This window comes from Sinohyriopsis cumingii, chromosome 16, assembly GCF_028554795.1.
Source record: "Sinohyriopsis cumingii isolate HCF-2022 chromosome 16, ASM2855479v2, whole genome shotgun sequence".
In the NCBI taxonomy this organism is placed as follows: Eukaryota; Metazoa; Mollusca; class Bivalvia; order Unionida; family Unionidae; genus Sinohyriopsis; species Sinohyriopsis cumingii.
The window spans coordinates 76,318,307-76,340,822 of record NC_142976.1 but is presented as its reverse complement, the minus strand read 5'-3'; the positions used below and the strand labels follow the sequence as shown (position 1 = coordinate 76,340,822).

The 22,516-nt window shown below is 35.5% G+C and overlaps 1 protein-coding gene across 1 annotated transcript in view; it reads left to right on the top strand.

Moving 5' to 3' along the window:
- Positions 1-22,516, top strand: part of LOC149780835 (uncharacterized) — a 209,644-nt gene that overhangs the window by 100,370 nt on the left and 86,758 nt on the right. Inside the window, exons 24-26 of the mRNA XM_089936236.1 lie at positions 4,114-4,274; positions 15,109-15,224; positions 17,403-17,473. Of these exons, the coding sequence (XP_089792362.1) occupies positions 4,114-4,274; positions 15,109-15,224; positions 17,403-17,473 (348 nt within the window). The remainder of the gene's footprint in view (positions 1-4,113; positions 4,275-15,108; positions 15,225-17,402; positions 17,474-22,516) is intronic.

Below are 22,516 nucleotides of genomic sequence, written 5' to 3'. Positions count from 1 at the left end.
ACAGATCATTCAAATTTTTTAATTAAGAACAATTTCTCAATGACCTATATAAAGTTCCATGGAATATGATCCAGAATTTGGATGACATCGATGAAGCTCTGAGGGTGTGGACTGACATTTTTTATGGATTTAGTCTTTAAGCTTGCACCACTGAAAGTACATCAAGTAAAGACTGAAATTCAACCTAACTGGCTTACTACTGAAATCCTAGATGCTATGAAAACATGAGACCAATTCAGTGATATGGGAAACCATGCACAATATAAAGTATGGAGAAATAAAATAACAAGTATGATTAAAAAAGCTATTAAAAAACTTATTATCAATCAATACTTGAAAACAAAAAAGAGCAACACAAACTCCATTTTGAAAGTCTTTAATGAACTCATTGGGGGAACACACAAAGATCAGACAAATAAAATTCACTCACTTCTAGTAAATGACACCATAGTCACTGATGACACTGACATTGCAAATATTTTCAATGATTTTTACACCAACATTACCACAAAATTAAAAGAACCAGTTATAGAAAACAACTTTATTGAACTAAAAAAGTTCTGTAGCAGCAAAATCCCTAAGGAGGTATGTTTCTCTATCCCACCAGTATCAAAACACTTCATTAAAAAATGTTTCAGTGAACTTGATACCAAGAAGCTACAGGTCTTGATCAGATTAGTCCATGACTCATGAAAACTTCTGCCTCAGCTATTTCTAATAGCACAACATTCATAAATTCATAATCCATTTAAGTATTGCAACCTCATCTGTCCCCAAAATATGGAAAACTGCAAAAGTAACTCCTATTCACAAATCTGGTTCAAAGGATGATGTGGTAACTACTGGCAAATTTCAATACAACCAAACTCGTCAAAATTTATTGAAAAATATGTCCATGACTTGTTCATATCATATTTAACCAAACACTTCCTGTTACACCCTAATCAATGAGGCTTTAGACAGAAACATTCATGTGAGACTGCCTTGATCTCCGTAACTGATAAATGGCTTCAAGCACTTGATCAGGGTAAAATAATAGGATCTGTATTTGTAGATTTCAGGAAAGCTTTTGACATGGTGGATCATGAAATCCTTTTGAAGAAACGGAAAATTGACCAATGTGATGAAAGCACAGTTAGATGGTTTACTTCATACTTAAGTGAGAGAACACAACATGTTTATATAAATAATGTTCTGTCTGAACCTGGAACAATTAGATAATTGGAGTACCACAAGGCTCAATTCTAGGTCCATTATTGTTTATGCTGTTTATTAATGACCTGCCGCTTTTATCATCTACAGATCTCTATGCAGATGACACAACATTATCAGACATCCAAAACACAAAGCATGAACTGGAAGTTTCTTTACAGAATGCCCTAAACAAACTAGACAACTTGTGCACATGCAATGGCATGGTGGTAAATACTGTTAAAACTAAAATATTACTTATCTCAACATGGCAAAAAAGAACAAATTTTGATAGTGATAAACTATGTCTGGCATGGAAGGATACAAAGCTGCAAATAGTCTGTCATATTAGACTACTTGGTGTTTTGGTAGATAATAACCTATCATGGACTGAACATATCAAACATATCAGTAAGAAAAGTTAATTCAAGTTTATGGCTTCTCAATTTATGGTTTCTCAGTAGGATAAGACGTTTTCTTCCTGAAAAGCACAAAACTATTTTATAACAGTTACATAAAACCCCTATTTAGACTACTGTATTACATGATGGGGTAATTCAAATGGTAAAAACAAAGCAAGGCTAGCACATCTTCAGAAAAGAGCATATCAATCCAGAAAGAACGCAAGGAAAATTTAGTTGGTAAGTTTAAAATATTACCTATTAAAGACCGAATCCAGTTGAGAAAAGCCAAATTAATGTACAGGATATCCAATAATAGCGCTCCTGAATATTTACAATCACTATTCCATTATAGGCTACCTGGTAATACTACTCCCCACCTGTGATCCATGTCTACCTAACAGTATAAAATTCCCAAACCAAATAAGGAATTATTCAAAAAAAGTTTCCAATACTCTGGAACTTTGCTATGGAACAGTATGCCGGTCGAGATTAGAAATGCTCACTCTATTTTCTTCTTCCAAACCCAGTATATCCAGTGGCTTCAGAGATGCAGTTAAAATAAATAAATTTCTTTTGTATGAGGGCCTCAAGGTAGATTACTGGTAGTTCTTTAGCTAATTGTGTTCCCCTCTGTAAATAAAGTTATTATTATTATTATTATTATTATGATGATGATGATGATGATTATTATTATTATTATTATTATTATTATTTAAATTAATTAGACAGTAATTTTCCTTAATATGAGCTTCCTGGCTGTGAACCAGCTCAAACAGCTTGTGCAAGAGTGTGGAATAAGGTTTCCAAGTGGGTTGAGAAAAACTGACATACTTGTAATGTTAAGGCTTTCTCCAGAGGTGCCACAGTTGACTGTGAAGCAAATTCATGAAATAGTTTATTATTATATCAAGATTCCTACATGGACCAAGCAGACTGAAGCAGCACAGGATTTGGAGATGAACAATAGCATTGCTGGCTTATCACAGGTGTATTGCCACTGAGCCTGCAGCAAAAAAGCATGAAGACTGCAAGCCTCCAAGTTTGAGTTACATATACATTGTGGTGACTTACAAGATTATCAAGCAATTAATGTAATTGAATACGAGCCAGGTAAAGACTTGGTGAAATTTCTTTAAGATGTGTCCAGGCATTATCCTAACAATACAGTGCACAGACACATCCACGGTTAAGGTGGAGACTGTTCTACATGTTCATTTGATTATGCCACTTAACCAAGAGTGGTGATGCATTTAAAGTCACAAGCCTGTGGATTCATAGTGGTCTTAATCACATGGATACTGAGACTATTAATGAGGAAATTGACAAGGCTTTTGCATGGATACTTGAGATTTTGGAAAAAATTCACAAATGCAGGGTTCAGATGGATTATGGACAGATGCATGGAAGTTCAGCTGCATATTCTGCCATTAAAGCCTTTCCGCAGGTCAAAGTATATTAAAATGCCAGATTGTATTCAGCAGTGAGCAATATTCGACCTAGACCAGTAACAGAACTCCTACTACTTGGTTACTTGACCCCAGTTTAATTCATTTATCTATTGAATATTTCAACATTCAGAACAAACATATCCTTTCGTGTGCCTCTTATTAGTTAGGAAAGTGATTTACAACAATGTTTCATAATAGGTACAAGCTTTGTAAATGAAATTTAAAACAGATTATCAATCAGGTTGTGACTCACCAAATTCCCACCAAAATTAACAAAAAGAACCTATTAGGATTTAAATGAAGTTACTAGTACTTGATTTTTAATTTTGAACAAATTGAATCATATGTATTTATAAACATTAATTGATGTTAATAAATTCATATGGAACTGTCTTATGGAGATAGGAAGGGAATTTATACTTATAGCCAGAATTAATATTAGTTGGAAGAGATTCCCATTTTGAAAGTTGTGTATGATTAAAAAACAAAGTTATGTAATAACTTGTCAGATTCAACAAGGATCACTAAATAATCTTCATTAAATTTTATTATACATTAATGTTATTGAAATTGTTGTACACATAGTAAAATATACTTCAAATATTCTCGTTGCAAATAATAATATTTTGCAATTGGAGCATCTAATGGCAAAGATTTTTATCATTCAGTTACTGTTCCTTGTTTCCCAGATTGAATCTGAAAATACTTTGCCTCATTAAAACAGGTTTAAGAAGTGAGGAAAGGTTTTGCCTTGCATGGCATTATTTGCAATGTTGCATTTGAAAATATTTTGCAAAGTAGAGCAAGACATGTTTTGCAGACTGGTACATTACATGAACAAAAACAGTGTCTATATAAAGTTTGCACCTTAGGAAAGAGTTTAACTATTTTATTTCTATATTTATTTCTTGCAATCTTTAACAGGCATTCATTCAGTTGGCAAATTCACATTAATGAGGCTGTGGTGAGGGACTGCTGTACTGAGAGGGTTAGGGTAGCAATTCTTACCAGTAATCTGCCTTTATTCTAATTTTAAGAAATTAAAAGAATCTTATTTTTCTTTGATCTAGGTTTTCAATGACCCCATTCATGGTCATATTGAGCTCCATCCTCTGTGTGTGAAGATCATTGACACCCCTCAGTTTCAAAGACTTCGCTACATCAAGCAGCTGGGAGGCTGTTACCTTGTTTACCCAGGAGCAGCACACAATCGTTTTGAACATTCTTTAGGGTACTTACTGCATTTTGATCTGCTCCAGTACATAATAAGGGGAGATAAGCTATTTTTATGTCAATCTGAACTGCCCATAAATATTCTTATTTCGGGAGCATGACTTGCAAACCATTCGAGAGATTTATATGATATACAGTATACATATTAGGTCTAGATTTGCAGTTTGCTCTTCACAATTATATTATTTATGTTCATTTAGCTGTTTTGGTCATAGTCCAGAGGGGGCCCCGAGTGGCTGAGTGGTCTAAAGTGCTGTCCGTTACAGATCACTGCCATCTCACCTCTGTCTGCGTTGGTTCAAGTCTAGGATTCGGCTAATATGGGTATGTGAGAAAGCTTGCCAGTAGCTTCTCGTGGGTCGTTGGTTCTTCCTGGGGTTTTCTTGGGTTCTTCCTCCACCATTAATACTGGCCGCCATGCATAGCCTATCGTGTGATGAAAAATGGCGTTAAACCCCACAACAACAACAACATAGTCCAGAGACCAAAAGAGCCTAATATTTGATGGCCTGATGTCCATTAGCTCAAGATTGTTATAACTAATTTGTCTAAACAAGTATTACCATGAAAGTTTGCACACATGTTAGTCCCAAGGGCTAGCTGGTCCTAAAAGAAATTGATGCCCAAGAGGAGGTCATATTGACATTTGGTTTTCACCAAGCTGTTCTTATGATGTCTAGTTGATCCTAAATGAAAATTGTGCCTGTCAAATGTCTTTCAGATATACATTATGGTCTCCAAGGTGGCCATCTTGAAAATCTTGCTATTTCCACTTCTGACCAGGTTGGCATATTGACATGGGGTTTTCATTAAAAGACTTATTATGATGTATATAGTTAGTCTGATATGACAATGGTGCCACTCAGATGTCAAATATGTCTGCCACACTTGCCACTCCTTTGAAATAGATGGTCATGATATCATCCACATAGTTTCATACAAAAAAATATTTTATGCTGTCTGGTTGGTCCCAAATGCTGATATAGCATCCAACATGGGCATCTTTAAATTCCCACTATTTATTCTGAACAGAGGTCATACCAACATATGATTTGCACCACTTGACTTGTGATGTTTAATTGGTACTAAATGAAAATGGTACTGATCTGATCTCTAACAGGACTGTCTGATCTTGTTATTGCTGCTTCTTCAAAACAGATGCCTATAGCTACATGGGGTTTTCACCAAAAGACTTATTTTCCTCTCCAGTGTGTCCTGAATGAATATGGTGCAAATTTGTTAAGCATGGTGGCTATCTCGAATTTTTAACTCTACTGGTCATAGACATGGTTTGTTGTCTGCTTTCCATATGTTTGTTAGATTTTATACTTAGTTACATTCCAGTGAACAAGTTGATAGCACTCTTTACACTGAATCTGAGGTCAAAGGTCTTGACTTGTGTTTCAGTCTGCAGACCTGCCAACTCTTACAATTTTGCCATAAGTCTTATGAAAATTACCCTTAAAATACGGACTTACGGCATACTAGCAAAAACTACAGAAAAAAATGATCATTACCGAAAAATCCGGAGAATTGGTTCATCTGTGTTTTTATTTGGATCTGGGTTTCATCTTAGAATTAGTAAAATTAGTCGGGGAACCAGACTAACTTTCCAGCAATACCCCAGATGCTGTAAACTTCACCTATTTGTTCATGCGAAGCGTCTGCATGATCAAACTGTTGATTATAGAATTTTAAAAATGGTGTCCAGAAAGCGATGCATGTTTAAGACGAAAGGGGAAATAAGCTTCTAGAAAAGTGTTAATAATCAACACAGAAGAATAAAATGGAGTATTCAGATTCTTGTGAATAAAAGCTGGAAAGGACACAATCACATTTATTGGACATCACATACCAATTTGAGTATGTCTTGTGGCAGGAGATATGATTGCCGTCATCATGTGAAATGGAAAAGAATCTCCAAGAATTATGTAAAGTTGGGAGATAGCAACAAGTCATTGAGCTGCATAGAGTTTGGAACTAGAGTTTGTGCAACTGTACTAGTGGTAAATAAAGTCAGTGCGTACTGTGCTAACTTTTCAGTTGAACATAATGTTTATCGTTGATGCGTCAAACTTTTAATTACGTTTTCCAGCTTTACAATAGCAGTTTTTGATATTTTGTTACACCTCTCTGAAAACTGGCCAATCTTATGGGAAAAAAATCAGTTGCCTTACTGAGACGAACTCGTCAGGGTTGGCAGGGCTGAGTCTGTGCTGGTTTGTAAGCATAATAACAAAGCAGTATGAATGGATTTATATGAAACCCATTTTGTGGATATATCAAAAGAATACCTTGAATGATACTTAATTTTTTTTCACCCAAAAACATATAGCTTGTAGAGTTAACCAAACATACTGTGTTGTTATATTTTGTCAATGCAGGAGACAAGTTCACTGATCTTCTATATATGATGTCCTATTCAAGGTCAAATGTCATAAAAAAGAATTTTGTATTGCACTTACAGGTATCTTGTGAATATGTTAAGACGAGCATAAGAAATTATTTTGATGCCAAATTTGGTATGTTGGAAAGTCATATTGAGAAGGGGTTTTCACCTTTGATCTTTCATTCATTATTCACCCTTTCATTTCTAAGGCATCTCCGTAGACATTGAACATATCTCTATGAAATTTGGTACGTCTATAAGACTGGTGGAGTAGATGTATCTTTTGCTATTCAAAGTTCCTTACAATTTCAGTATAGTTTTTGTTTTTCATATTTGCCAGTAATCCATCTGTCTGTCTGTAAACATTTTTGTTTTCAGAATATTTCAACCAAACTAGGTACACTTGTTGACCAAGTTGCATAGAGTTGTCTTTTGAATTTTCCACATTCACATTGGTTATCATGGAAGTGTAGCATAACAATACAAAAAATTGAGAGTGTTGGACCATAGGGATTTTACATAAGAGGGGAACCTGGAGGATATGTCTTTGCTAGATTGCTCATATTCATATTTTTGTTCAATTGCCTGTCCATTCATCCATCCATTGTCCACACTTTCATTTTAGAGTCAAGATCCAAAACTTTTTAAAATATCTCTGTGATATTTGGTACATAATATTACACTAGTGTTGTGGATGTGTTTTTTATATCCATAATTCTTCATTTTGAAAATTTGTTTTATCCATTTTTGTCATCCATCCATCCATCAATCACACCTTTGTATCCAGAGCAAAACTCCAAAGAAATTCTAGTTATTTCGATCATTGTTAGTACACATCTTAGACAAGTGGTGTAGTGTTCTTTTTGCTATTCGCATTTCTTCATTTTCATTTTTTTTGTTGTTTTTTTTGATTTGTCTTTCCATTCATCTATCATTTATCCATACTTTTATTTCTTCGGAAGAATTTTAAACCATTTAAAATATCTCTGTGAATTTGGTAAATTTATTAGACTAGTGATATACATATGCCTTTTGCTGTTCTAAACTCTTTTTTTATAAGGATTTTATCAAGCAGTAAGAGTGAGGGCTGGATAAGAAACTACACTGCAAGGTCAGAAGCTAGTTCATTGGGGGTTTTCTCAACAAGGAGTAGTTCTTGGGCATGCATTGTAGCCTGATGGTGAATAAATCTTATCAGATAATATTTTTTCTTAGTGCTACCTTACCTTTTGCATCATATTTGCTGCCGTACAGCAATACTTGTGGTTGCAGGAATGTGCTGTATTGGAGAAAATGTGTGACATTGGTATTCTGCTGCTAGAATAACACAACTGCACATTTCTGCTACCAACACACGCACAAATATGGAAGTAGAGCATGTAATGTTTCAAAGGATGAGCATTTGCACTGGCAAGGGCAATGCTTTCAACATTTTATTCCAAAATTTGTACAAAAGCAACATAGTCCCAGACAACCTGCAAGTTGATTATCTTGCTGACCAAGGTCAAATGCATCCTTGCCTACTAGAAGGCCTACCAATCTGTGGTGATGATCTATATGTCTTTGACTATTTGGTCTGCAAGAATGATGTTTCTAGCCATTGGTAGCTGCTGTGCACTATGAGAAAGGTAGGATCTGCCAAAGTCATAGCAGTTGACATGCAGGCCACTATACAACACAACATAGCCAAAGAAGCAGATGGCAAGCAGCACTACTTCCTCCAGACAAATGTTTTGCATATTTTGAGCCTGATGGTGCTGGCATCATTTGTGGAACAGTGTCCCGGACTGAGCATGACACACAAAATGTCTCTGTATACCTTTGATGATCTGAGAAACCCAGATGGCAAATGCTCACCATTTGATGTCTTTGTTGCCAAGACACCTGTCTCAAAGATACCCATAGTAAACCTGCATTCAGCCATCCCTGCATTCAAGAGGAGGCTTCTAACTATTAGCTATTATTGACTGCACCCACAACTACTCTAGCATGTGGGATAATAAGTATTCATGGAGTGACCTCACCAGCGCAATGTGCAGTAAACAGCCAACCATTCAAGACAACAGATAGTGTAGGCAACCACACATACACATACATCTACACATGAGAGCATAACTATGTACTGCAAACTGTACAACAAATAGTATTGATCTTCGAGGCCATTAAGATTTTGGAGGTCATTTAACAGACTATCCCAGCTGTTTCAACCAATACCTGTGAAAGAGATTCTTGCATCCAGATGTCCAAGCCCACATCTGCACCAGAAATGAGATTTTACTATACACATACCTTCAGCTGGACATGAATACCATGAATACCATTGTGCTGGAGCTGTAGGACACCATTTCGCCATAAGACATTTTAGAGATAGAGGGCCTATCTGTTGTGCAGACCCAGTGAAAATAGTGGAAGAACTTTCCAAGTAGCTGGATCTCTATTTGGTTCAGGCCATCTTCAAGGATGGTACAATATATTTGGCCTGGTACACCCATGCAAAGACAAAAAAGGATCACCATACTGTGAATATCTTCACACAAGATGACCTACAGAAAGTGGGCCATGATGTTGGCAGCATAGCAGTTTGGCTTTCACGTCTTTCGAGCAAACGTCTTTTGTGGGGAATAAGGAAGGCCATCGACATTGCACTGCTGCATGAATGGCCCAGAAATAAAAACTTATTGCTGCCAGCAAATGACCCATGTAGGTACACAGAGTGCTGCCACCCTCTTAGGTGCTCCCAGACATCAAACATGTAGCCTGAACACAGTAGGACACAAAAGCACAATACAACAGCATGGAACTTCCCCTATGGGGAAGTTGGGACATGGTGTAGAAAATCTATAACATCCACCTGCGATAGGGAACAGTAATTGCTAACATTGGAAGATGTCCAAGCTGTGGTGCTGACAGTCATTGGAAGAGATGCAAAAACACAAGAGTAAAGGCTTGCAGAGCTGCATGGAGGAAATACCAGAAGCAAGTAGACAAATCCAGAAAAAGAGTTCGGGAGGCCCTGGGTGGCAGTGCCACAAAGAAGCTAGGAGAATTATTTTTTTCCAATGCCAATAGGTTGCTTTTCTTGGCATTTTCATGTAGAATGTGGAAAGCAGCAGTCTTTTTGGTACAAAATGTGATGTGCACTTCATCCTTGCGTGTTTTAATGTGTTGGTCATGCTGTTCTAGCAGCACAATAGTGATGTGCCACATTTTCTTCAGAATGGTGCAGCTCCTGTTACCATAGGTATCATTGCATGGCAACCAAAAATGTAGCCAAAAATGAGGTAGCTCTGGGAAAAAATACACTCCAATAAACTTGCCATTCCCACACCTCCAGTTTTTAGTGGTGGGCCTCTGTCAGGGCATATCCTTGGGCAGTGTTATGAGGGTATTCCATCACCTACTGGGCAATGCAGTTACCATCTCTGAGGAGAAACATTTTGTTTCAGTTGACTCTCATATTTTATTGGATCTAAAAATGACTTTATTTAAAGAGGGTAACACAATTAGCTAAGAAGAAATGTACCTTGAGGCCCTCATACAAAGGAATTTATTTGTTTTAACTGCATCTCTGAAGCCACTGGGTATATTGGGTTTGGAAGAAGGAAATAGAGTGGGCATTTCTAATCTCAGCTGGAATACTATTCCAGTGCAAAGTTCCAGAGTATTGGAAACTTTTTAAAAAAATGATTCCTTATTTGGTTTGGGAATCTGATACTGTTAGGTAGACATTGATCGCAGGTGGGGAGTATTGCCAGGTAGCTTATACTGGAATAGTGATTGTAAATATTCAGGAGTACTATTATTGGATATCATGTACATTAATTTGGCTTTTCTCAAATGGATTCAGTTTTTAATAGGTAATATTTTTAACTTACCAGCTAAATTTTCCTTGCATTCTTTCTGGATTGATATTAGCCCAAATGCTCTTTTTTGAAGATGTGCCACCTTTGCTATGTTTTTATCATTTGAATTACCCCATACTGTATTACATCACGTCTTTTTGTTTTAGTTGATTAGTCTGGTTCACAGAGTGGTGTGTAATAAGTTTTTTGAAACAAGGAGTCTTGGAAGCTGGGAACCAGACTAACTGTTGATACACTACCAAACTAGATTCCTTTTTATAAAAAGAATGCAACATTTTGTGAGACAATCGTCTACATCGAAACTGAATTTTTGAATTGTTCAATTAGTAAAATATTGATGCTGTGATTTCATTGCAAGTAACAGTGAAACTTCTTATCATCCTTGATCATGTGGTCGCTATTTATGCACTGGTTGATATCTGCTATTTAAAGTAATTGGGTTGTAATCTCCACTCTCCAAAATGGCGGCCACAGATTTCTTTCAGTACGTATGAAGTTTTCACGATTAGAATCACAACCACGAAAGATTCAATAACTTAGGTAAAGGCTCTGATATTGATGTAGGCAGCAATTAGTTTTTATAAATTATCAAATTCAGATGACTTAGTGATGTAGACGCACACGAAAACCTTGTAAATTTTGAGTATTGGAAATGGCAGCTACGGTTGGTCATGCGGCCTCACTGACATGACGGTGAATGAATTCTCTCTCGATATTAAAGCACATAAAAAATTCTTCAATGAAAAATAGTTACATAGCTATAACAATCTGACTTTACTCTTAAATTTTTCCACATATAATATATGTGTGTCAAAAATATAAATTGGTTAAAATTGCTGTTAAACATAACATACACTACATTGCTTAACAGTTCACAGGCAGGCCTATGCGTATGCTGTCGACTAGGTAACAGGTGTTCTATTTATAGCGTGCTGCACTTTGTCCCTATGCTCTATGAGGTAAAGGGTTAAAAGGAACTAAAAGATGGAACTAGAACACAAATTTCAATTGATACAAAAAATTATTTAATTGGTATTTATTTATCAAAGTACTGCTTCCACTAGGCGTGACATTTTCTTTTATAATAATTTCCTTAAGCATCGTTAATTACGGTGTACTGAGAATGTCGTTTGGATAGAAAATGTAACAAATTTTATGACTTCTTTTTAAAGTTGATATTTCATAATGTTGATTAAAATTTCCAGGTCCTATCTACCGTTTTCAATGATAAAACAAGTGATATCAGTTTCTGTTAGTAATTTTGATCGCGATTTTCTTCAAGTTCAACAAATAGGAATACATTTTTTGGTATTTTCTGGTTTAAAAAATGGGATCCACGCCTGACCCTGCACTATAAGCGGGTTCACAAGTTATCAGGGCGCAAATTATTACTCTTCATTATAGTGCCTGAAAATGGGGGCATACATGTTAATATTTCTCAGTAGTTGAGAGGTTCCTTTTCTACTTAAATGAATTTTGTCTCTATGGTAGAGGCTTAGGTTGACATGCTGGTTCTGAAGAAAGATGTGTACTGTGGAATGTACTGTAGGTTGAAGTCTTCACATAGGTCAATTATCAGATCATTGATTTCTTTCACCATGGTGTCCATATGAGGAGGTACTCCTGATATTATTTTACATGTATTTGGGCTGCAAGAGCTAGAAGCATACAGTGAACTTTCAATCTGTATGCTGATCTGTATGCCACTGCTGCAACTGGATAATTTTTGGGGGTAGAAGGGCCCATCTATGCCAGTGAAAACCCATGGTCATGTGTTCTGCAAAGTGTTGACCATTTTCCCACCCAAACATGCTGCTATTGTCACAGGGTTGAAAATTGTCTGTTATGGATCACTTATCAATGTCTTTTCTTTGGGAAATGAGCTCAGTGCGAATAAAGTATTCTTTAACCACGGAATGGGCTGCAAGGATGGCAAAACCACACATCATTAACTATTCTTTATCTGTAGGAAGGGCCATGATGATGGCTGCTGCAAATGCATCATGCATCTGGCTGTCCAGAATTTAGCCATGTAGTTTTCTGCAAGAATAATATCCCCAACCCCTAGAGATTTGTCATCCTCAAAACAAAACATACTAAATATATGTGCTGCTCCATCGATCTCAAATTCATCTTTAGTTTTGTGAAAGCTTACACACTGAATTGTATGACCAAGGTGTCTCCTCAGTTGGAAAACCCTCGCTGATCTCACCTAGCCCCTATAATGTGGTCTGGTTCTCCCCTTCACCTGCTGCACATCCATTTGTGAATCCATTCATCAGTTACACTTTCGTTTTAATTTTCATATGTATTACACTAGAAACACAGATATTTGTTTTGCTTTTAGGAATTCTTTAATTTCTAGTTTTTTATGTTTTGGTCCATTGGTCTTTTCATCCATTCATCTATCCTTCAGACTATTTTTTTCACACCATATGACACTTGGTATCCTCACATCACCTAGCTTGATGCTACTTGGTTTTGATGCAGCATCATAAACACACATTTTTTAAGAGAGCGAATCTCTCACATGTGCTATGACCACTGGTCAGCACAGAAAAGGTTTCTTATAATACCATCATGATTGTTCCCAATTTGACCACTCTGGTGGTCTAGTGGTTAGAGCGTCCACCTCTGTTGTGGGTTTGAATCCCAGCAGAGTCAGACCAAAGACTTATAAAAATGGTAAAAACAGCTGCTTCGCTTGGTGCTATGCATTAAGAGGTTAGTTTTAGGACCGGTCAGCCTGGTATCAGGATAATGTGACCGGGTGGGACATCGTACTACATGTAGCGGCATGATGCCTCACTGCGAGACACAGACTCTCACACTGCAGACATCATAGCAATATGCCTGAAATTTTTTTAAAGCTATGTTCAAAATCCAAATCACACACACACACACACAAACTTCTTATAATATCATCATGAATATACCCAATTTTATTCTTTTAGCTCTTTATGAAAAAAATCTCTCCCCAAACCAAAATTATGAAAAAAAATATGAAAAGCTTTAGGAATGCTCAATTAAATTTGTGAATTTTCCTATAAACTATAAAATATGTACTGTTGATAATGTTGCTCTGTTATATATTTTTGTCATGAGCATAATTCTCAACAGTGTAACAAGCAGAAGTAGATTCACGTTAAATGTACCAACACAAGTGTTGTATTACACCAATGTTCTGACACTTGTAATCTAAATGTGCTTTTTGTTATTGTGCTATTGAGATATCGTTGGTTTCAGTATCAGTTTGGTGCGACAGGAGATATAAATGACTATCTTCTTGTGTCACTTACAAATTTATGTCAGTTGGTGGGATTACATCATGATGAACTGTGATAGAAATAACAGTTTTGTTAAGACTGTCCAATAAGTTTCATTTAGACATGTGCCATCAATCAGTCGAGGATAGTATAAGAGTTTAAAACTTTATCTACCATAAGGCAGTAAGAGGGCTCTTAAAGCAGGATTGGAAGAACATATGCTTATCCTACAAGGATGTAATAGAAGATATAGCTATCAAGTATAGATAACAGGTCTATTTACCGTACATATCAATCAGTCTCTCTTTTTGTACAAGTGTCTTACTCCAGCTGTAGACCATTTTAAAATGGCACTGATCAAATCCCATAGTTTAACATCTTGGGTTATTAATTTTCAAAGTTGGACAAGTAAAATTTTCAATGGCACTAATCTGGGACAAGTGGTTGTCTTTTCCTTTTTCAAAAAAAGAAGGTTGGGCAAGCACTAATTTTCATACTTTAATGATGGAAATAATTAAAACTTCAGACTGAGGTGATTTTTGTTCAAATCCTCCAATTGGAGGAGGGAGCATTCACCTTGTACTGGGACAAGCACCAGTAATGCCACAATAGCAGGTCAATATTACATGTACAGAAGTAAAATTATTTTTAGCCCTCCCAAATTTTTTTCACATTTATTCATGAAACAGCCAATCTTTGAATCAAAATGAAAGAAAACATTAGATGTGGCCTTTAGTCCTGCAGACTTTAGAACCTTACAGTTAAGCAGTCCAAAAACAAAATTTTGTAGTCTTGGGCATTCAGACAACCAATGTATGCAGTGACACACACACAGAGGAACACACACACGCACACAAGTCAAACCTGTCTTAAAAGACCACTGCTATGAGAGATCACCTGTCTAGAGAGACCAAATTCTCAATGACATTTATTGACTATATTGCATTATGACCTGTTTTTTTATGAGAGACTGCACATCTTGAAAGACTAAATTTTTGGCAGAAGATCTGATATAATATGTAAGAGAAAAAAGTAAATGGGTGGTTTCTTTGAAAGATTGCTTTTGAGTTTTCAGGATGATTTGGAAAAGTAGCTTAGTTTTAAATATTGAACATCTGAAGTTGATACTTTCCGATCTTCAGTTGCATCAGAATTGAGCTTTGTTATGCTTAGTTTAATCAGATACCTTCATTAATATTTATATTTTTTGTAGATTTTTGTGTTGCTGTAATAATATAATAATAATAATAAAAATTAATGTAATAACATTATTATTATTATTATTATTATTATTATTATTTATCTTTTTTTCAGAGTGTGCCAGTTAGCTGGACAGTTGGCAAGGGCACTCCAAAATCGTCAGCCAGAATTAGAAATTAATGATAAAGATATATTGTGTGTGCAGATAGCTGGTCTTTGTCATGATCTAGGTCAGATGCCCTTTGATTCTCACTTAGTTAAAAACATTCACCTTGTGCCAATCTTATATTACTAGTATAGAAATAATAAGTGCCAACTATATGCAGAGATTAGTAGAATGAGCATATGTAGTAGTACAGGACACATAATTTACACAAGGGGTCAGATATTGGCAGATATAGGCTAACAGAGTTCCTTCACTTAAAGCCCTTACTCCCTAGATGGGATTTCTCTGTTCCATGCTAATGTATATGATTGACTTTCACCATCTTCTCAGAAGTAAAGCATATTGGTCAAAATCAAAGTGATAGATTAGCACAGATAGCCACTTAATGCAAGTATCTAATCCAGTTCATGAGCAAATATTTAGCAGTTTTATCAAGGGAGGGAGATATTTTTTTAATGCTGTATTTCTGTACATCCATCTGTCATCACACTTTCTTGTAAGCAAGATAGCTATAAAAAAAAAGCTATTGAGCCAAACCAGCCCTTATTTGATATTCAAATACCTTGTGTGGATCCCATGACACTTTTAGGTTCTGGTGACTCTGACCTTATTTTTCAATTTTGTGCACACTTTGTAACTTTCTTGACTTGGAAATGTTTGACAATTAAGCAGTAAATCACTTGAGGTAGACTCAACATTTGGTATGTTTATTGGTATTAATATATATGGATGACATGGTTTCAGGCCATTGTAGCAAATGTTTGTTTTTTTAGCAGAATTTTTAACTTTTTAGACTTAATCCTTTTATCTTAAAAACTTTGTTAGCAGCTTAACAAAGACACAATTTAAGGTGGACAAATAAAATCTGACATGCATGTTTTAAGGTCTGATTTGAAAAATGCTAATTAGTGTACATTTTTAATGATTTTTATACTTAATTTGTCAAACAAATATTTTTATTTTGGTCCAATATGGTAGCCTTCTAGCCCCTCTTTTGGACAAATGACTAACTTATCCTAATTTTTGCAATGTTGAAGGATTCTTTATGCTGCTTAAATTTACTTTCATGTTTCTTTGTAAAGAAAAAATACTAAAATCCTGACTTTAAAAATCAATGACTTCAGTCTCTCACCCCTAGCAAACTTTTATTTTATTCACCTTGCTAGATTTTTCCTTTCTTTCTGTCAAGTATCAGTGAAACAGAATGACATTAATTGTTGGGTTGTGGGACATAAGCAAATTGTGTACCTTAAATTTGAAAACATTTCATCCAAATAACAATAAATATTAGTTTTGTGTTTATTCAAAGACCAGAAAAGTTTATGGGATGGTCTCTTGTCCATCCATCTGTCCATTAGCACAAGGTTGTTATCACTACTCATATTAAACCACCGGGGAGATTTCCATGGACCATTTACACACACATTCCTCCCATGGCCTGGTTGGTTTTTGATAAAGTAATGTTACTCAGACAGACAATATGGCTGCCAAAGTGGCAGTCTTGAAAAGCTTGATATTGCTACTCCTGCTGAATGAATCATCATATCAGCATGGGTTTTCATTGAAAGACTTCTTATGATGTCTAGTTGGTCCTAAATGAAAATGGTGCTGACATAGAATATGACTGCCACAGCAGATATCTTGAAAATCTTGTTATCAATAGTTTTCCAGAATGACATTGGGGTTTTCACCAGCAGACTTTTTGTAATGTCAAGTTGACTATCATTACTTTTTCAAAATTGGAAGGCCATATCAACATAGGGTTTCTCCAGAAGGGGAGTTGAGGTAGCTCAGTTGGTAGAGAATCAGATTTGTAATCCAAGAGCAACAGGTTTGATACCCACCCAGGCCATCCTGGGTCAGTTGCCATGGTATTTCCTCAGAAAAGGCACTTAACTCTCATTTCATCAACATGATATAGCCAGTGTTGTGTTAAAAGTCATGTTATCCAAATGAAAATGGTGCCATGAATCTGATACCAACATATCCATTGCAGCAGTATGGTCAAATTATTGTTTTTGCTGAAGAATCTCATCAGTGGTTTCAGTACTCGGCAGTTAAAAGGAAGAAATGGTCTTATCTTGAATTCCTGGAAATTCTCTTCAGCTAGTAGTTCTTTCAAGATACTCTTGTTATATTAATTTGTTCCATATAAATTATCAAGGTTTGAGGTTTAGCATACATAAAAGTTGATGATCTTGTTAACATGCTTGAGATGTGATATTTACATCTAAAACTACAGGTCATGGCCCTTACTCCCATCTTTTTGATGGAAAGGTTATTCCAAAGCTGAGACCAGACAAACACTGGAAGGTGAGATTGTTTCTTTTTGCAGCTAATGTAATTGCTTAATTCAATAGGCATGTATGTATTCTGTTTTTTGTTTTGTTTTTTATTGACACAATTTTCACTTCCCAATTGATAACAACCACTGGACACCTTTAAGATAAAACTTGAATTATTATCCTTTCCACCCAATATATGCTGGGTCAAATAGTAGCTTTTCTTCTCTTGGCATTATAATTAGTACCAGCTCAATGACAAATAAGGTAGGTTGAATGTTGATGCATCATGTTCCATATTAGCTTCAGTATCAAAATTTCAAGCAAATGCTTAATTGTTGTACATATATACTAATTAACAAACCAGGCAAAATGGAAGTAGGCAAAATGGACCTACTTTTGAGTGCCAGTTACTATTGTATGTTTATATGTTAAAGCAGGAGTCTCAAACATGCAGTCCACGGGCCACATGCTGACCACCAAGAAATATTCTGTGACCTACAAAATGATTGTTGTCACAAGGTGTCAGGAGAGATAACAAAGGTGGTGCAGCCCTTGGGCCATCGAAAACGTCCTCATGCAGCCTTAAGGGTGGTTTGAGTTTGAGACCCCATTGTTAAAGGGACAAAGAGATTTACCATGTCCATCCCACTTTGTATCCATTCATGTAGCCATCCTTCCCAACTTGTTTGGATTTTGTGTTTAAATCAGTTTCCTATGCTTGGTCATGCATGTTTTTGTGTAAATGTTTCTTAGTGAGTTCATATACCCTCTTATCAAAGTTGGGCTATAATACGTGTTTAGGCTCTAATAAACAGTAACAAAGAAAGAGTGAAAACAACAAGCTTTGAAAAATTTAACAAATAATTTATTTTCCTGGAAAAACAATGTAAAAATTGTAAAATAAGAACTTAGAGTTTTAAGAAATCAAATCCAGAAGTAATTCAAGAATAATCCACGAATTCAATTTTAGAAGTCCTAGTAATGAAATGTTCTAATGAATTCAAGTTCAAGTCCCGCCAAAAAATCTAAAATGGAAGGCAATGATGTATGCTATAGCTAGTATTGTGCTGTTGTGTCTACAGTTTTTTGTTAATCCACAAACAATATTCCGGTGTTTGAATTTCCAAATAAAATAAATGTCTTTGTCCAAGAATTCTGAATGAGCACTCAGATATTTCCAGGAAAAAGAATTAATCTTTTAGAATCCAAATAATTTGAATAAAAATTAAAATGTAACTCCAAACTGGTCACAAACAAATGCTTTCCAGTGTAAAGGCCCACCTAACTAAATTCTGTATAGGCATCAGTATAAAACCTGAATACTGCACAAAACAGATGCCCAGAGAGGCTCACATAATCACATTCCAGAACAGTTTAGAAGCTATTTACATGTCTAAGGTCACGTATTCCAGTACAGCCTCGATTTCACTATTATCATTCACACATTAAAAATGAATTTTAAAAAAAGTTTGATTCTCAATCAAGGCCAGGAACTAGGTCAGCAAAAAGATACAAAGTTCTATTTTTAGGTGTTTTCGACAAAACAGTCAGGTTATACTAATTTCTGAAAAAATGCCAAATCAAGTTAACAGTATTACATTACTTTGACATGTAATGAAATTAAAATTTTTTTTTAAAACTTACAAACAGACAATTAAATTAAATCATATATAAATTAAATCAAATATACATAACAGTCTCTTTGATTCTTTTTATTTTCATTTTCATTTTCATCATCATCTTTTTAAGTTCAACTGAAATGCCTACAATTATACAGACTCAGTTGTGAAATAAATATCTTCAGCAGAATTGATTGTATTTATACAGTAAAACCTGTTATGAGAGACCGCCCCTTCTGCCAACCAAAAGCGGTCTCTCAAGACAGGAGGTCTCTCATAAGAGGTGTGTGAAAATGGACTGGTTTTCAGGGTCAATAGTTAGCATTGTTGAAAAATAAATAATACCCATACTCACTGTACATGCATCATATCCTTTATTCATGAATCTTGTTAAATATTGCATGCATTCCTCTCAAAATATCTTTATATAATAAAGATATACATCTATCAAACAACGAGAATAAAATTTATATTTCAACATCACATTAATATGTACAAAAAATGAACAGTTAGATATGATGTATATATCTTATTTTATACACTTATTCACTTGTTTTTTTAAAAGAAATCCATTATACTTCTTTGTTGACGTGTTTTACTCAGCTATTTGGTCTGAACATGTATCTCAATTATTGCCTTTTCCGGAATCAACTTTCCACTTACTGGTATGTTTTTACTCCTTGCAACACAAAACCACTCCCATACTCGCTCGTTCAGATCTCCGTAAACTGTCCGTCGTGCCATGGCATATTTCCTCTGTGCTTGTGCACCTTTCTGCCATTCGTTTCTAATGGACTTCTTGTCTTTGATTACATTTTGAACTTGCGTTTTACCGACGCTTAAGCTAACTGCTATTTTGCGAGTGGTCTCGCCTTTTTCATTTCTTTCAATGACATTAATCCTTTCTTCCAGTGTTAAAATGTTTCTTTTTTTCAGCGGAGATTCTGCCGTTGTTATTAGTGTTGACGTTATAAAGACTATCGGTTTTGATCCGGTTTTGGGGAATTGTGGAATAAATATATATTATGTACCAATGAATGAAACCAAAAGACATAATTAACTCATCAAGAAACAATACATTTATTCTGAGACGGTTTAAATCAACAGCGTTATAGCTCGATAAACAAATGTTCCGACCATCTGCACCCACGTAAACAGATTGTGGCTTGGTGAAACACTAACAAAAGAAATAAAAAATAATTTTAAAAAAATCTGGAAATGATTCTCACTTACTAGTATTAAAGACAATGAGCTCATTCGCCCTCCAGGCATTATGGATTAACTGGAAAGCAAACGACGTACTCAAACCAACACTGAAGCCCTTTCAAACGATTTCTCACTTGGACATAAGGACTACCGGCGTTTTGTGAGTTTTCATAAAGATAAAGAAAAAATACAAACCTCTAAATTGACTGCGTATATCCATCATTACTCCCTTTGATGTTACTCTTACTGGCTATTCACATGACTTCGGCACTACAATGGCGGTTAGTGACATGTACTTTAGTCTGGTTTACTGCAGTTTACAAATGACACCGTACGCTGGAGTTGTAAATTTCACAAAACTGGTACTGTAGCAAGACAAATTATTTTTAAATACTTTATTAGAGCAATCTTTGCTATTTATGCAGTCTTTGTTACAAAGGATTAAATGATGGTTAGAGGTGTTTATCCCGATATATGGTTGTTCAACTATAGTGTTATTTAATGTGTACTTTGTTTGCATACTACATTTATCCCGAGCTCTAGTGTTTACAAAGGATTAAGTTAAGGTCAGTGGTGTCAATCTGTTTTGATTTTTTGGCGATGCGGCCGTTCATAGCAGTGTCAAAATGCATATTTTGCCAAGAAATCGCGGTCGCTGGTCGCGTTCAGCAGGTGGTCGTCCATAACAGAGCGTTTATATAGTAAAATCGATCCGTGCATTACGATTGTGGTTGGAAATGACAGGTGGTCGCTCATAGCAGAGGTCGCTCATGACAGGTTTTACTGTAGTACCATAATATATTTACTGTACAATAAATATACTCTAGCTTATGTATGACTCAGGTTAGTATTGGCTTTGTATAAGTGGAATCGCTTCTATTCATAGTTTTTGTTCCCTTGTTTAATGTATTATGCATAAGCTGAACACATTATATCTATCAGTAATGCTTGTTTATCATAGTGACTAAACCGGACATCTTATGATAACACAGCAGTAAGGCTAATTGGATTACATGTACGTACCCTTTTGTATGGATTAAAATTTGAGTCTTTCTCGGTTTTTATGTAATAAATTTGGCTTCTCGTGAGGTGTAAATGATATATTAACCTTAGTGGTAAATGTACTTTACTCAACACTTCTTTCAGTAACGAAAACCTGACATCGGGAAACAGAAATCGGATTATTTAACACACGTTATGAATACAATACTGGTTCTGGATACATATTCAAATAAAATGCGGCCGCGTGTGAGGGGTACATTTTATGATTTTGCACTAATATGCTGGCCGCTGGTCGCGTTAGCCGGGTGGCCTTTCACGAGGGGTACTTTTGAACACAAACTCGTCGGTGCCAACGGATTCTGGCCGTAAGGAGCGGGTGGCCGCTGGTCAGGGGGGCCGTTCAAGAGGGGGACTACTGTACATCATATAATCTACTGCATATTTTTATTTGTATTCATTCATTATAATGTGTCTTTTGTCCTTTTGTTTGTCTGCCAGCCAAGTATGTCTCTGATACTGTGAAATCAGATTTTCATGGTGGCTTATTTTTTTGTAGCTGTCATTGATCAGTCCCTTAATACCTACTAATTTAACATCCATGAATACAGATTTTATAATAGATATTTCTATTCTAATACAGAAATCATGAATTTGTATCCTTACTAAACTCTGTGTTTCCTAAAGTGATCAATATGTCTTGCTATTTTTCTTTGTTCTCAGGCATGCTGCTTTTGATTAGAATAATAGTTAAATCTTGTATTGCTTTAAATGTGTGGTCAGATTTATGATTCATTGTTATTATTTTTTCCAATAAATGTTTAGGTAAACTTATATGATTTGTCAGGGAAAAAAACAATGATGCCTGTGGAAGTGATGTTGCATCATTTGTCTACTTTTACACTATATCATTTCTTGTAAGAACATCTTTTTCAGTTACCAATGTCTTATTTTTACACCTTGTTGCAAGACTAATATAAAGTTATTAAAAAATATAGCAAATCAAACATTTGTATATCATAGATTTAAAAAAAATGGATGAAAGTCAAAGAATCATTTTTCCCTGAGCACTCATAAAATCAATGTCATTGCAGTTAACTGTATTGTCAACAGCATCATAATCATCACTGATGGCCTAGCAGCAACGTTCTGCACTTTCAATCCAGTTGTCACAGGTTCTATTTCCCACTTCTAGTCTTTCATATGAGACTTATACCTATGGCCTGAGGGGCTTTCATGGCAGAGTG